Source organism: Myotis davidii, unplaced genomic scaffold (assembly GCF_000327345.1).
Source record: "Myotis davidii unplaced genomic scaffold, ASM32734v1 scaffold935, whole genome shotgun sequence".
NCBI classification, from domain to species: domain Eukaryota; kingdom Metazoa; phylum Chordata; class Mammalia; order Chiroptera; family Vespertilionidae; genus Myotis; species Myotis davidii.
Genome location: NW_006286974.1, coordinates 79810 through 92552, shown reverse-complemented (window position 1 = coordinate 92552; position 12743 = coordinate 79810). Strand labels below are relative to the sequence as shown.

At 47.8% G+C, this 12743-nt stretch overlaps 1 protein-coding gene across 1 annotated transcript in view; it reads right to left on the bottom strand.

Moving 5' to 3' along the window:
• NFATC2 (nuclear factor of activated T-cells, cytoplasmic, calcineurin-dependent 2) overlaps positions 1 to 12743 on the bottom strand; it is a 147935-nt gene that overhangs the window by 115308 nt on the left and 19884 nt on the right. Inside the window, exons 2-3 of the mRNA XM_006758787.2 lie at positions 11018 to 12032; positions 6503 to 6674 (exon numbers count right to left, since the gene is read on the bottom strand). Coding sequence (XP_006758850.1) covers positions 6503 to 6674; positions 11018 to 11799 — 954 coding nt within the window. The 5' untranslated portion in view covers positions 11800 to 12032. The remainder of the gene's footprint in view (positions 1 to 6502; positions 6675 to 11017; positions 12033 to 12743) is intronic.

Genomic DNA, 12743 nt, shown 5'->3' with positions numbered 1-12743 from the left:
GAGGGGGACAGGAGAGGGGTGTTAAGATGACAATGGCATGATACAGGCCTCTCTGGACGGGAGGATTATTAGACCTCAGAAGCTGAGGACCGATGGAAACATTGAAGCCCAACCTTGCAAGCTGCCTGTGAATAGCGCACTGTCCACCCTGGGCCCCCGCATCCTGTCCCGAAATAGAACGAGGAAACAGTGGCGGGGTCCGCCCGAGGCCTGTGCTCTTTCAAGGTGAATCCAGTGGTTCCCTTCCTGGTCTGATCCCAGCTGGTCAAACTCCGGCCAAGGAGCTGAGACTCCCTGGCTCCCTTGGAAAGAGCCATAAGTCTGTTCTATTTCGATGGGATCCAGAGCTTTATAGGAGAGGCTGCCTGGGCCTGGCTGCTCAGTGCTCGCTCGTAACCAGCAATTCTTAGAAATTGATAAATACCTATAGCCGCGTTCTAATCCCCCTTTCTATTGATAAGCCTTGGAATAGCGCAGTCCTTAGTTACCCCCAGAGGATATGAACTTGAGGATGTTTGCCTTGAGCCAAATCTAACCCAAGGGTAGATTTAGTAGCCAAAACTTCATAATCAGAAATTTCACAGAAAATTTCAGAATCCTAGTTCCTCTTGAAAACAAAAACTGTAAAAGCTGGCAACAACGGGCCCACATTCCCAGATGGCACAACCCATAGGGGCTGAAGAGCAGCTGCCTCCTTGAGATGAGGCATATAGTCTGCTGTGCCCTACTCCCCACCACTCCCTATTGCTCCCTGGCATTTGGCCAATTCAGTCATTTACTTTCATTGCCTGGCCCCCAGGAGCTTGTCAGTGTGTGATCCTGTTTCTCCAACCTCCTCTTTGATTCTCCGCTCAGTTCATTGCTTCTGAGGAGCTGCGAGATGCTACAGAGGGTGTGAGGAATAAACCCACACAAGCAACGTGCACCAAGCCCCCAATGATGGTGTCGGCGGTCCGGTGCCATCACAGGCCAGAGTTAGAAAGTCACACCTCGGCTTCTGAGCCCCAGGCTCCCATATCTAACTGCTACTTGACATCTTTGCTTGGATGCCTCACAAGCCCTCCCTTCTTCCTAACCCCAAACTGAACTCGTAATCTTCCCCTAAGAAACTTCTTCCCCAAGTCTTCCCCTATGGCAGGTGGCACCACCCTTCACCTCCCACACCCCAAGCAGCACCAGGTCCTGAAGCTCCTTCCACTGCCACCTCCTCATCCTCACCACCTTCATCCCTCACCTGCCACTGCCACAGCCTGTCGAGTTACCTCCCTGCTTCCTTCCTCAGTCCTTCTAACCCACTCTCTAGAGCAGAGGTTCTCAACCCGTGGGTCACGACCTCTTTGGCGGTCAAATGACCCTTTCACAGGGGTCACCTAAGACCATCCTGCAATATCAGATATTTACATTACAATTCATAACAGTAGCAACATTACAGTTATGAAGTAGCAACGAAAATAATTTTATGGTTGGGTCACAACATGAGGAACTGTATTTAAAGGGCCAGAAGGTTGAGAACCACTGCTCTAGAGAGAAGACCGAGTGATCCTAAAAATATTAAATCAGAATCACCTTCCTCCCCTACTCAAAACTTGTCACTCTCTTCCCCTTGCCCTGGATTAAAATCCTAGCTCCCCAACTTGGCTTCTGAGTCTTGCATGTCCTGACTATAAACTCAAGTGACACTAGCCGCCCTTCAGCTCTTCAGACACACGAGTTCTCCCCTGTCTTGGGACCTTTGCACGTGCCCCTACCACCAAAAGACGACAGCAAGACAGAGCAAGGCAGAGCGTGATGCTTCTCTTTGCTGGCTCCATCACCTGCTCCAGCGGGCTCCATCACCTCCTCAGCAAGACCCTCCCTCTAACGCAGGTCTCCCAAGCACCCCCTTGGCATGGTTTTCTTGAAGGAGTTACCCCCAAGTTGTGAATCCAACAGATGAGCTCCTCATCAGCCATCACAACTTACCTGAGAGCCCGCGTGTCATTCCAGATTGCCCTTGCCTGGCCTGCCTGACCCAACTGCACCTCAGTAATGGTCACGCCAAACCATCCTGGTCTACTTTGCACGCCCCCCCCCCCCGCCCCGAGCTCCATCAGGGAGGGACTGTGTCCATCTCACCCCTCATTATACTATTGGCACCTGGCACACAGTAGGTCCCAACAAAATATTCGTCAAATGAATGAGTCATGAGGTCTGAAAGGCATTTAAAGTTTGGAGCAAACTTTCTTCCAAGACTAAATGACATTCAGGACAGAAAAAAAAGAAAAGAAAAAAAGTTGAATGTGATATATGCTTAAGATTTTAAATCTTATATTTGAAGGAACAGAATGAAATGATCTTGTATTTGTTTTATTTTCACATAAAGAGGAGCATAAAACCACTAGGCCTGCACAAAAAGATTAAGTTTCATAGTGTGGCAAATAAAAAAGAGAAGGGTGGGGACGGATGATTGAGGGGGGAAGGGAGCCGTGGTTCAGTTCAAAAATAGAAACAGATGGCGAGATAAAGAGAGAGACAGAGATCAAGAGAATAACCAGCAGAAGGTTCTAGCAAGGTACAAACGGGGGCTTCATTGCTCTTCTGGGAACACGGGGGTAGCCTCCAGATTTCAAAAGGGGTTTTCGCACCTACTTAAAGTGTAAGATCACTTGTTTCTTAAGGTCTCTCTCTTCTTCATTTTTCAAAGAAAAAATTTAAAAACCCGACTACCTACGCTAAAAATCGGGGGTTCGCACGTTTCATTTTTGAAGAGCACACAAACTATGCAAATGAACGAAGACACTTCGCTTTGTGTTTTCTGAGGGTATGGCTACAAACTTTTCAGTCATACACTGAGTTTTCAAAGTCATGAGCAAGAATAAGAACGATCCTTGGGGGCTGTTGGAAGGAGGGGTGTGACCTTCAAGTGCTCTATAGCCGAGTCTTTTGAACTGCACATCCAGCCCGTTCTCTTCTCTGGAAATACCCACAGCCCCAGCCATGATGACTGAGTGAGCAGAGGTGAGCACCGTACGTGGCCGGACCTCACTGGCCAAGCTAACTGGACCAGTGGACGGCACCCGTCCCAACCAAGGCCCATTAGAACTTCCCTGAGAATCAGGGTTTGGACTCCCATGAGCTGGTGAGGCGGGTGAAATCGGAACAGCATATACAATTCATAGGCGGGGAGCGTGGGCAATTTCCCACCGGGCTTTCTCGGCCTGGTGAGGGTGACAGGCAGGAAAGCTGGTCTGCAAAGAGACGCAGAAGAGCAGGAAAGTGGTGCAGCAGGTGGAGCCAGACCCCAGGGTCCAAATCCAACATCCACCACTCAGTAACTGCGACCTTGAATGAGTTCCTTGACATCTCCTTGACCTGACTGCAACCTGCTCCATGGGGCTCTGGTGAAGGTTAAATAAGTTGACGTACACAGCACTTGGGACAGATTCTGACATGCGGTAAGTGCTCACTAAGAGTTTACTGTTATTACTATCTTGCTCAACTGTAAGCTCGTGAGGGTGAGGACTTCTGGCTGTTTTGTTCACACCCTGTCCCAGAATCTAGAACGGTGTCTGGTACATAGTAGCGCTCAACAAACATCTCTTGAGTGATCAGAGGATGAAGAAGCCCCGAAAGGATAGAGCCCCCTAACTCTTCTCCTTATCTCAGCTACTACCCCCACAGGAGCAATCAGAGTGGGGTCTTATCAAAGCCTACGTCAGACCATGCTTCTTTCCTGCTTTTCACAAACTCTCTGTGACTATCCAGGCCTTGCATGCTCTGCCTCTCTCCACTCTCTCTCTCTAGCCCCTCAGACTCCAGTTACACTGGCCTCTGATGGTCCTCTGATGGGGTTCCTTCTGCTCCTTCTGCCTCTGGGCATTTGCACATGCTGTTCCCCCTACAGCTCTTCCTCAGGGAAATCTTAACAGATGTTCTTCCCACTTACATTGGCTCCTCCACCCAGAGCCCCACACTTTTCTTTCAGGCCACTTGCCACAGTTTCTAATTTTATCATTTGTGTGATTAGTCATTGACTCTTCCCCTCTAGAACCTGAGCTCATGATTAAAGAGATCATAACTTCTGTTTTATTCTTCACTGCATTTCAGTATCAGGTGCCCAACAAATGCTTGCAGAATGAACTCATTTGTTGAATGGATTGACTAAGTGAAGAAGTAAGACTTAGAGGGTGATTTCCCAAGTCTGGGTTCTTCTTGAGTTGAATCTACTGACCTGGTTTTGTGCAATAGCCCCATAGCCTCCTCATACAATCCCCTTTTCCTAACGTGTTCTGAATGAGTTTCCCTATTCCTACCAAAGGCTTTGACTCCAACACACAGACTAATGCCCTCCTCCAAGCCAGGAGGTTCCCATCCTAAAATAAGGACGCCTTTAGAGGAAGATAACAAAATCCAGAGTCTCTACAATGTCTGGTATATGTTATCATTGCAATGTCAAAATACAATCAACAATTACTAGACATGCAAAGAAAGAGGAAAATGTGACTTGTGGTCAAGGAAAAGAAGCAATGAATAGAAACAGATCCCAAGATGTCTGTGAAGTCAGATTTAGAATAAGCAGCTGCCAGGATTTAAAAGCTCCTAATCTATAATAATAAAAGCATAATATGCTAATTAGACCAGATGGCCAAACAGCAGAATGACTGTCTGGACGATCTTCTGGATGAAGCTGGGGCTGCGAGGGCCAAGCCCCTTGCATGAATTTTGTGCATTGGGCCTCTAGTCTATATAATAAAAGCCTAAGCGACCGTCACATCCGAAACAACCAAACAGACGACCGAGCAGGCTGCATGGGGCAACCAGGTTGGCAGGGGAGGGCAGTTGGGGGCCATGAGGCTGGCAGAGGAGGGCAGTTGGGGGCCATGAGGCTGGCAGGGAAGGGCAGTTGGGGGAGATCAGGCCAGCTGGGGAGGGCAGTTGGTGGCGAGAAGGCCGGGGGGCGGGGCAGAGGGCTGTTGGAGGTGAGCAGGCCAGCAGGCAGAGTGGTTAGGGGGCGATCAGGCAGGCAGGCAGGTGAGCAGTTAGGAGTCAATGGTCCCAGATGGTGAGAGGGATGTCTGACTGCTGGTTTAGGCCCGATCCCACAGGGACCGGGCCTAAAGCGGCAGTCGGACATCCCCGAGGGGTCCCAGATTGGAGAGGGTGCAGGCTAGGCTGGGGGACACCCTCCCCCACCCCCACCCCCGGCACAAATTTTATGCACCTGGCCACTAGTATTATCATAAAAGTCCTTAACCAGGTGTATAGAGCCAAAGGGTCTGTCAAGATTTTAGGGTTTGTGGTTTGTTATCTGAACTCTACTCATGTCATGTAGCTTCTAATTAAGTAGTTTTAGGTGCTACTCAAGAATCTGTATTTTTAACAACTCTAGAGAGTTCTGATGTACACTGCATCGGATTCCTATCATATATAGAATCCTTACCATATAATACTTACACTTTAAGGCAAATGCCCAAAAAAAAGTTAAATTAATTTAAATGTATTGAAAGTCTGGTTGGGTTGGTTGGTGGGCAGTAGTCAGCAGTTGCTGGTTAACCAGACAATAAAATTAAGAATATTTCAACCCTAAACATTTTGGAGAAGAAAGAACACTGTACTTATTTTGAGAAGAAAAAAAAAAGATCTGAGGTTGAAGTAAAAGCCACAGACATAAAAGATAACTACTAAGAAAAAACAGGAGGAAATGCTCATGGTACAAAGTAAAAAAAAAAAAAAAAAATTAAAATCAGAGTACAAACTACTAAAACATCAAGTATATAAATGTACAGTAGTAGATATTGCCATGCTTGTGAATAGACAAAAGGCAAGAGAAAATATATCAAAATGTTAATAACAGTTATTTTAGGTACTTTGACTATGCATAGTTTTTGTTTGTTTGTTTGTTTGTTTTAATTGATTTCAGAGAGGAAGGGAGGGGGGAGAGAGAGATAGAAACATCATTGATGAGGGACAATCATTGATCAGCTGCCTCCTGCATGCCCCCTACTGGGGATCAAGCCTGCAACCTGGGCATGTGCCCTTGACCAGAATCAAACCAGGACCCCTTCAGTCTGCAGGCTGACGCTCTATCCACTGACCCAAACCAATGAGGGCTGACTATGCATAGTTTAATATGTTCCTACTTTCCTATATTTTACGAGAGTATATTGACTTTCCTCTATACATGCTCATCTAAAATTTAAACACAAAATGATGGCTTCAGAAACCTTCTGTCAGTACACACACATCTGCAGAACTCTAGCAGTTTTTCGCTCAGAAAGAGGAGGGAATACGTAGCTGGGGCATGAATGTCATTTCTATCCTTATCCAGCTCAAGAAGACTTTCTTCTCTGGCATCTTAGTAGCTGATTCGTTTCAGATACTGATTCGATCTTAAATGCCCCATCCCTCAGAGGAGTAAGAGACTGAGTCACCGACCTCAACCTGACAAGCCACAGGCAGTGGTTTAGCAGAAGTAAATCACCTAGTAACAAATAAATAAAATAAAAATAATTCAAGTCCATACCTGAACCACAGGGTGGCCACCAGTTGGAGCTTTGACAGCCCCTCGGCTGCCTTCTGTCTCATAGTGGGCCCGGTGATGTGGTTTGGGCTGCACCTCAATCCGAAGCTCATAGGAGCCTGACTGGTGGGAGAGTGGCCATTCGAGTGGAGGAAGGGATGCAGTCACTGGGATACTGAAGGAGGAAACAGAAACAGTCGTATGTACAATAAATCAGAATCAGGTAACCTGTACAATAACCGTAAATGGTTCATTTTCTGAAAATCATGTCCAATGAGCATAAGAATAAAACGCCGGCTGTTGGGAGGCACATATTTCTCAGGCATGATAGGTGGGGCTCTTCACAAGATGGAGATCTTTTTGCTTCCTCGTTCATCTTGATAAAGACAGTGTGACTGACAACTTAATTCATGAAGCTAATTTCACGGTATGTTAGCTCTAGCGTGTTTCTAACTGCCGGACCTTCTTTTTCTCTGGGAATTTTGAAGAATATCATCTATGTATGATGATCTCAATTAAAAGTAAACTTTAGAGAGAGGAGAGTTCCAGTCACAGTTATTATTTATCATGTCAAGTATAAAACATCCAACCACAGAGAGGTGTCTGGTTTTGGTAGGAATGAGCCAAACCACTCAGACTCCCTCATATTAAATGAAGAGTAAAAGGTCAAGATCATGACTGCAGTTACACACCCAAGTTTAAGTCTCAGCACCACCTCTAACTACCTGTGTGACAGAGCAAATGCCTCTACCTGCCTAGTCCTTAATTTTCTCAACAGTGAAATGGGGATACAGAGATTATATAAAAGATCCTATCACAATACTAGTACATGCTCCAAAATTATTAGCTATAATTTTCCTGTACATATTGTATATTTCAAATAAGTAGTTATTTCCTATAGACAATCTGAGTTAGTTACAATATTAGATATGCATGCCTTTACATCTGAGGCTGTAAGTTCTTTGAGGGCATGCCATTAAGTTTCATGTCATAATAGAATCTCAACCCTATTCAGGACCCACAGCAGGCACTGGATATGCGATTAGAATTATGACATTTAAGAGCTGACTGAGGTCTTGACAATCTATCTAGACTATTCATTCCTTCAGAGCCTCAGAGAACCTCACTACATTTTTCCAAGATCACAGAGCAAGACACAGTCAGGGCTCCAACTTATGTTTCTTGACTCCCAGTCCCGGGCTCCATCCACAACTCCATACTGCCTCTTTATCTTACTAATTTATTTAAAATCAGTCCAAGAAATTACCTCATTTATGGAGTGACTCTAGAACAATGCCTGGCATTTGATAGGTTCCCAGTGAATATGCAGTGGGTGGGTGGGTGGATGCACGGATGGATGGATGAGTGAATGAGCAATTTTATTTCAAAGAATCTCTGTATATTCGCTGTAGCTTTGAAGTTGCAAGTGCATGGATTTGTGTCACTATGTCCTGATTTTTTACATATGGCAGAAATCAGCAATCCAATCAGGCTATGCTTTCCCATGAAGCCTAGAGCCATAGAAGCTGACATTATCCACTTGACTTAGTTAAGTGCTTGCAATGAAGCTAATTCCATCCCTTCTCTATCAGAGGCATATCAAGGGGAGAACGAAAGGGGATGGTAACCTATAAACTCCAGCAGTGCTATAGTCCTACTTGAACTTTCAATCCAATTACAATTATATCTTTACTCCACAAGCAAATCACCATTCCTTCATTCCCACCACGCTGTCCCCTGACGCCCCTCTTACCCTGAAGTCTTGGGGTGCCTACAATGCCTTTAATTCTATCTTAGTTACATGCCAACATGCCTTCAAGCTGCTGCCTGCAACCAAGGTGCCACTGACATTAAATACTCCTACTCTCATCATCTATGCAAGTTAAAAAAAATTAAGTTTGCAAAATAAGGTTCATAAAAAAATCACTTCACCCCCGTGTCTCTTGAAGTATTAAAAATTTAGTGAGTGGGAGATTCAGTGGGATGTCTGTAAGCATCAATATCAAATTTTGTTTGTTCTGGAATAAGACTTTGACAGCTGAAATAAAATATTAAGAGTCAGACCACTGAGGTCAGTCTGAGATCCTGCATTGGAATTCCAGCCCTCGGCTGGTGAGCTGTCCACACACCTTTGAGCAGATATTATCATGAGATCTCCTGAATGCCCCCATCCTCTCAATCTGATAGAAAATTCTTACCAATATCCCCTTGGCTGGCACAGACTGACACCTGGTAGGGGACAAAGGATTCTAACACCTCTCAGATCAAGCCACAGAATGGAGAGGGAAGGATTTCACAAAATAAACAATAAAGTCTCACATAAATGTATTACAACCATATTTCATACTAATGCTCCTCCCCATTGCCAGTCATTAGAGAGGCCGTGTTTTGGAGATTGATCTGTAGCAGAAAGGACGAGGAGTCAGGCATCCTGGACTCCAAGTTCCAACGTGGTCATGACTGTGTGATCACGTGCATGTCGTGTCACCTGTCTGCGCCCTGGTTTCTCAACCTGTGCCAGGGGTTGGTCTTGATCACCGCGTCCTAAGGTAGCTCTGTGAAACCTGAGCCACAGGACTCAGAACTCGGCAGCCAAATGAGCTTCGAAATCACTGCGCATTCTGCCCACAGCTGGAGGCGGGGGGGGGGGGGGTCCCCTGCACATAGGCACCTGTTTAACCCTACTGAACCCAGACATTCCTTTCCTTAAGGGACATCGGCCGACCTACTATGGCAGTGGTGCTCTCAGTCAGACTGGAAGCTTTACAGGGTCTGGTGTGGGGTTAAGTTAATGGGCAGAGTCCTTGGCTATCTCAACCCCACATCAATCAAAACCCTCTCTCTCTACCATTATCTATTTTGGTATTCAATATTTTATTTGGGGAAAAAAAGGGGAGGTTCCATATGCTAAAATCAAATGATAGGTTGAAAACCACTAGGATATGATAAGTGCATAACGCTTCAGATTATTCATCTAATACCACAGATAGAATAATATCTGCCCCTGACCGTGTGCCCCATTTTTCTTGTCATCAAAATAAAAATAATACGAAACCAGATTTATGTGAGAATTAAATGTAGTCATACATAGAGATACTTAGAATTATGCCTGGAACAGAGTCCTTAAATATTGGTGATTATTGTGGTCCCTATCAGGACTCTGAAGCTATTGGGAGCTCAGTCTCCTAGCACAGAGCTTGTCTTTTCCTCTAGAAGACAAAGATTACCCTATGACAATAACGCTGCACTGTTTCTGAGCTCTTACTTTGTGCAGATTCTATGCCAAGAGCTTGATAAATATGATCTCACCTAACCCTTAAAATAAAACACCATGAGATAAGTTACTATTATCATTCTCACCTCACAGGAGGAACCAAGGCCCAGAAAGGTGCTCAGTGAGAATGAAGGTCTTGATTGATTAGTGATGTCTGCCCTGGGCATGACATGAAAAAAATGCTCAGTGAGAAAGATGGTCCTGCAGGATTGGTGATGTCTGATGGGTTCAGTAGGATGGCAGTACCAGAGATGCCCATGATCACACAGCCAGTAAATGACAGAGCCAGGACTCAAATCCAGTCCTAAGAGAGTCCAAAGCTTACAGGCTGCTATCTACAACTCTTCAGCTTATCAAGATTTTTAAACTCCTAAGGAGTAGGGCTCACCTATTTTTTAGGGTTTCCCTATCACTGATTGCAGTCCTGTGGTACATAGCAGATGTCAAATAAGACATCTACACTGATAAAAGAGAAAGATGCAAATTGACTGTACCTTCATGACACCCACCAGCCAACCAGGAGTGGGTATGTAAATTAACCCAACAAAGATGGTGGGTTAATTTGCATACACAGGTGCCGACAGGCCCGGGGTCAGGGCAGGGCAGGACGCTTGCATTGTCGCTATGGCAACAATGCAGGTGTTCCAGCTGCCCCAGCCGCTCTGGGCCTCTGGGCAGTGTGGGAAGGCAGAAAGGCGGCTCCAGGCCAGAGGGCAGAGGAAAGGCGGTGCCAGCAGCCAGGGGAAGGAAGGCCCATTCTTGCACGAATCTTCGTGCATCGGGCCTCTAGTCTTTTAATAAGATAGCAAAATGCATACATGAAGACTTGCTTTCTGCTTGTGAGAATGCCAGCTCCATAAAGGCAGACATTTCTGCCCACTTTTTTCATCACTGTCTCTCCAACACCTATAACAGTGTCTGGCACCTGGCAGGTGCTTGATAAATACTTGTTAAGTAAATGAATGAATGATGAGCCAAGTGCCACATGAGCAATCACATGCATCCTATTACTACACCCTCAAAATCACCACCCAGTAAGTCATGTACACCTATACCCATTTTATAGATGGGGAAACCACGGCTCAGAGAATTTAACTTCCTTCTCGGGGTCTCACAGCCGGTAAACGGAGAGCTGGAATTTAAATGTTCAGAGTCTGGCCAACTTTGAACCCCACACTCACAGCCAGAAAACCACCTCTTGACACTAAATCGTGGAACAATTCAGCTTTCAAAGCCCGACTCACCTGCAGATGGGAATAGCGGGCACCAGCGGCTTGGGCCACGTCGGGGGCATCAGCAAGATGGACTCGGGGGCCGAGTTCCTCCTCTCCTCCTGCTCGCAGGGCCCCAGGAACTCCATGGCCGGGTAGATGTGGCGGGGCAGGCCGGCCTTGGGCTGGGCGGCAGACACCGGTGACGGGTCGGGGCTGGTCTTCCACATCTTGGGGGGGATCCCACAAGGCGAGTCCGGGGCGAGGCTGTTCAGAGCATCCATGAGGACGGCAGAGCCAGCCGTTGGGGGGTACCCAGCGGGGGCGCCGTCGTCCTGGGGCTGCGGCGAGGGGCTGCGGGAGTGCTGGGGTGAGGCTCCGGGCAGCGGGGCAACCAAGGCCCCAGCGCACGAATGCCTCCGCTTGGCACCAGGCGACGAGGAGCGGGAGGCCGGACGGGGCACGGGCGAGTGGCGGCCCAGGCAGCTGTCCTCAGCGAGGCTGGTTCGAGGTGACATTATTGGCGAGGTTCTGGGGGAATAATGAGCAGGGATGTTTTGAAACTGGGGACACAGGTCGTCGGGCCCGCCATTATTGGGCGAGACGCAGGGCGAGGTGTAGGGGGAGAAGGTGTCGGAAATGAAGCTGGCAGAGGAGCCGCTGCTAGCGGGGCTCAAGCAAAGCGGCTGCTCGCGGTAGCCCTCGAAGCCGGGCACAGGCAGGGTGAACCTCGGGCTGGCGGTCGCCCCCGCCAGGGGCGCCTGCTCCCCCAGGAGGCCAGTGTCTCTCATGCGGAGGCCCCCCCCTGCCTGCATCAGTTCGTGGGACGGAGTGATCTCGATCCGAGGGCTCAGGCCCGAGGCCCCCGCTGGCTTGGCCGGGCTCAGAAAGTTCTGGGGCCCTACCCTATCCGGCTCTCCGAATCGGCCGGGGGACTCGCCAGAGAGACTGGCGAGGGGGTTGTATGGCTTGAGGCCATAGTCCAGGACATCGTCATGGTATGCAAGTCCGGAGTGTGGGCTGGCGACCTTATGTGTATTCGGTTCTTCTGGAAAGAGAAGGGGGGAGGGGAGGTCTTTTTAAGCCTCTAGAACAGAACTCCCAAAGCAGAGCAATCACAGGCTGGGTTTGTCTCCTGCTGTTTGTTTACTGTTTAAATCCCCACCACGCCAAACCCCAGGCTGGACCCTACTTCCCTCACCAGAAGGAAAGGGGGCTGCTTTATCCCAGGCTCCGTGAGGGGCACGGTCACAGCAGAAAGGTTTGAGGGCAGGTGCACCGAGCATGGCCCGGCCAAGCTGGGAAGCGTCAGCTGGAGGCCTGGATGGCCACCTGGCTAATGACTTCCAAACCCTTGTCTCAATGGGGCCGTCAGAAGAAATGCATTTTATTTCACAACCTAGCTCACGCCGTCATATTCACTCCCAACTGAAACACAGGCTTCGCAACACAATACTTACCCTGCTACATGCGACACCCTCATCACACACACTCACACTCACACACACACACACACACACACACACACACACAACTGAGGTTACTTTTCTTACAGGCTGGTCACAACCCATTCAACAGGCTTACTGTCCCACCAGTGGGCTATGACACCCAATTTGAAAACCTCGGACCTAGGCCCACCTCATAGCTCTACGTGTCTGACACAGATACGGGAGACAGAGGGAGGATGCACGGGCCTGGAGTGCATGGAGCTCTGGGGTCAAACCTCAAATATCCATGCTCAAGTATAACAAGTAACTTA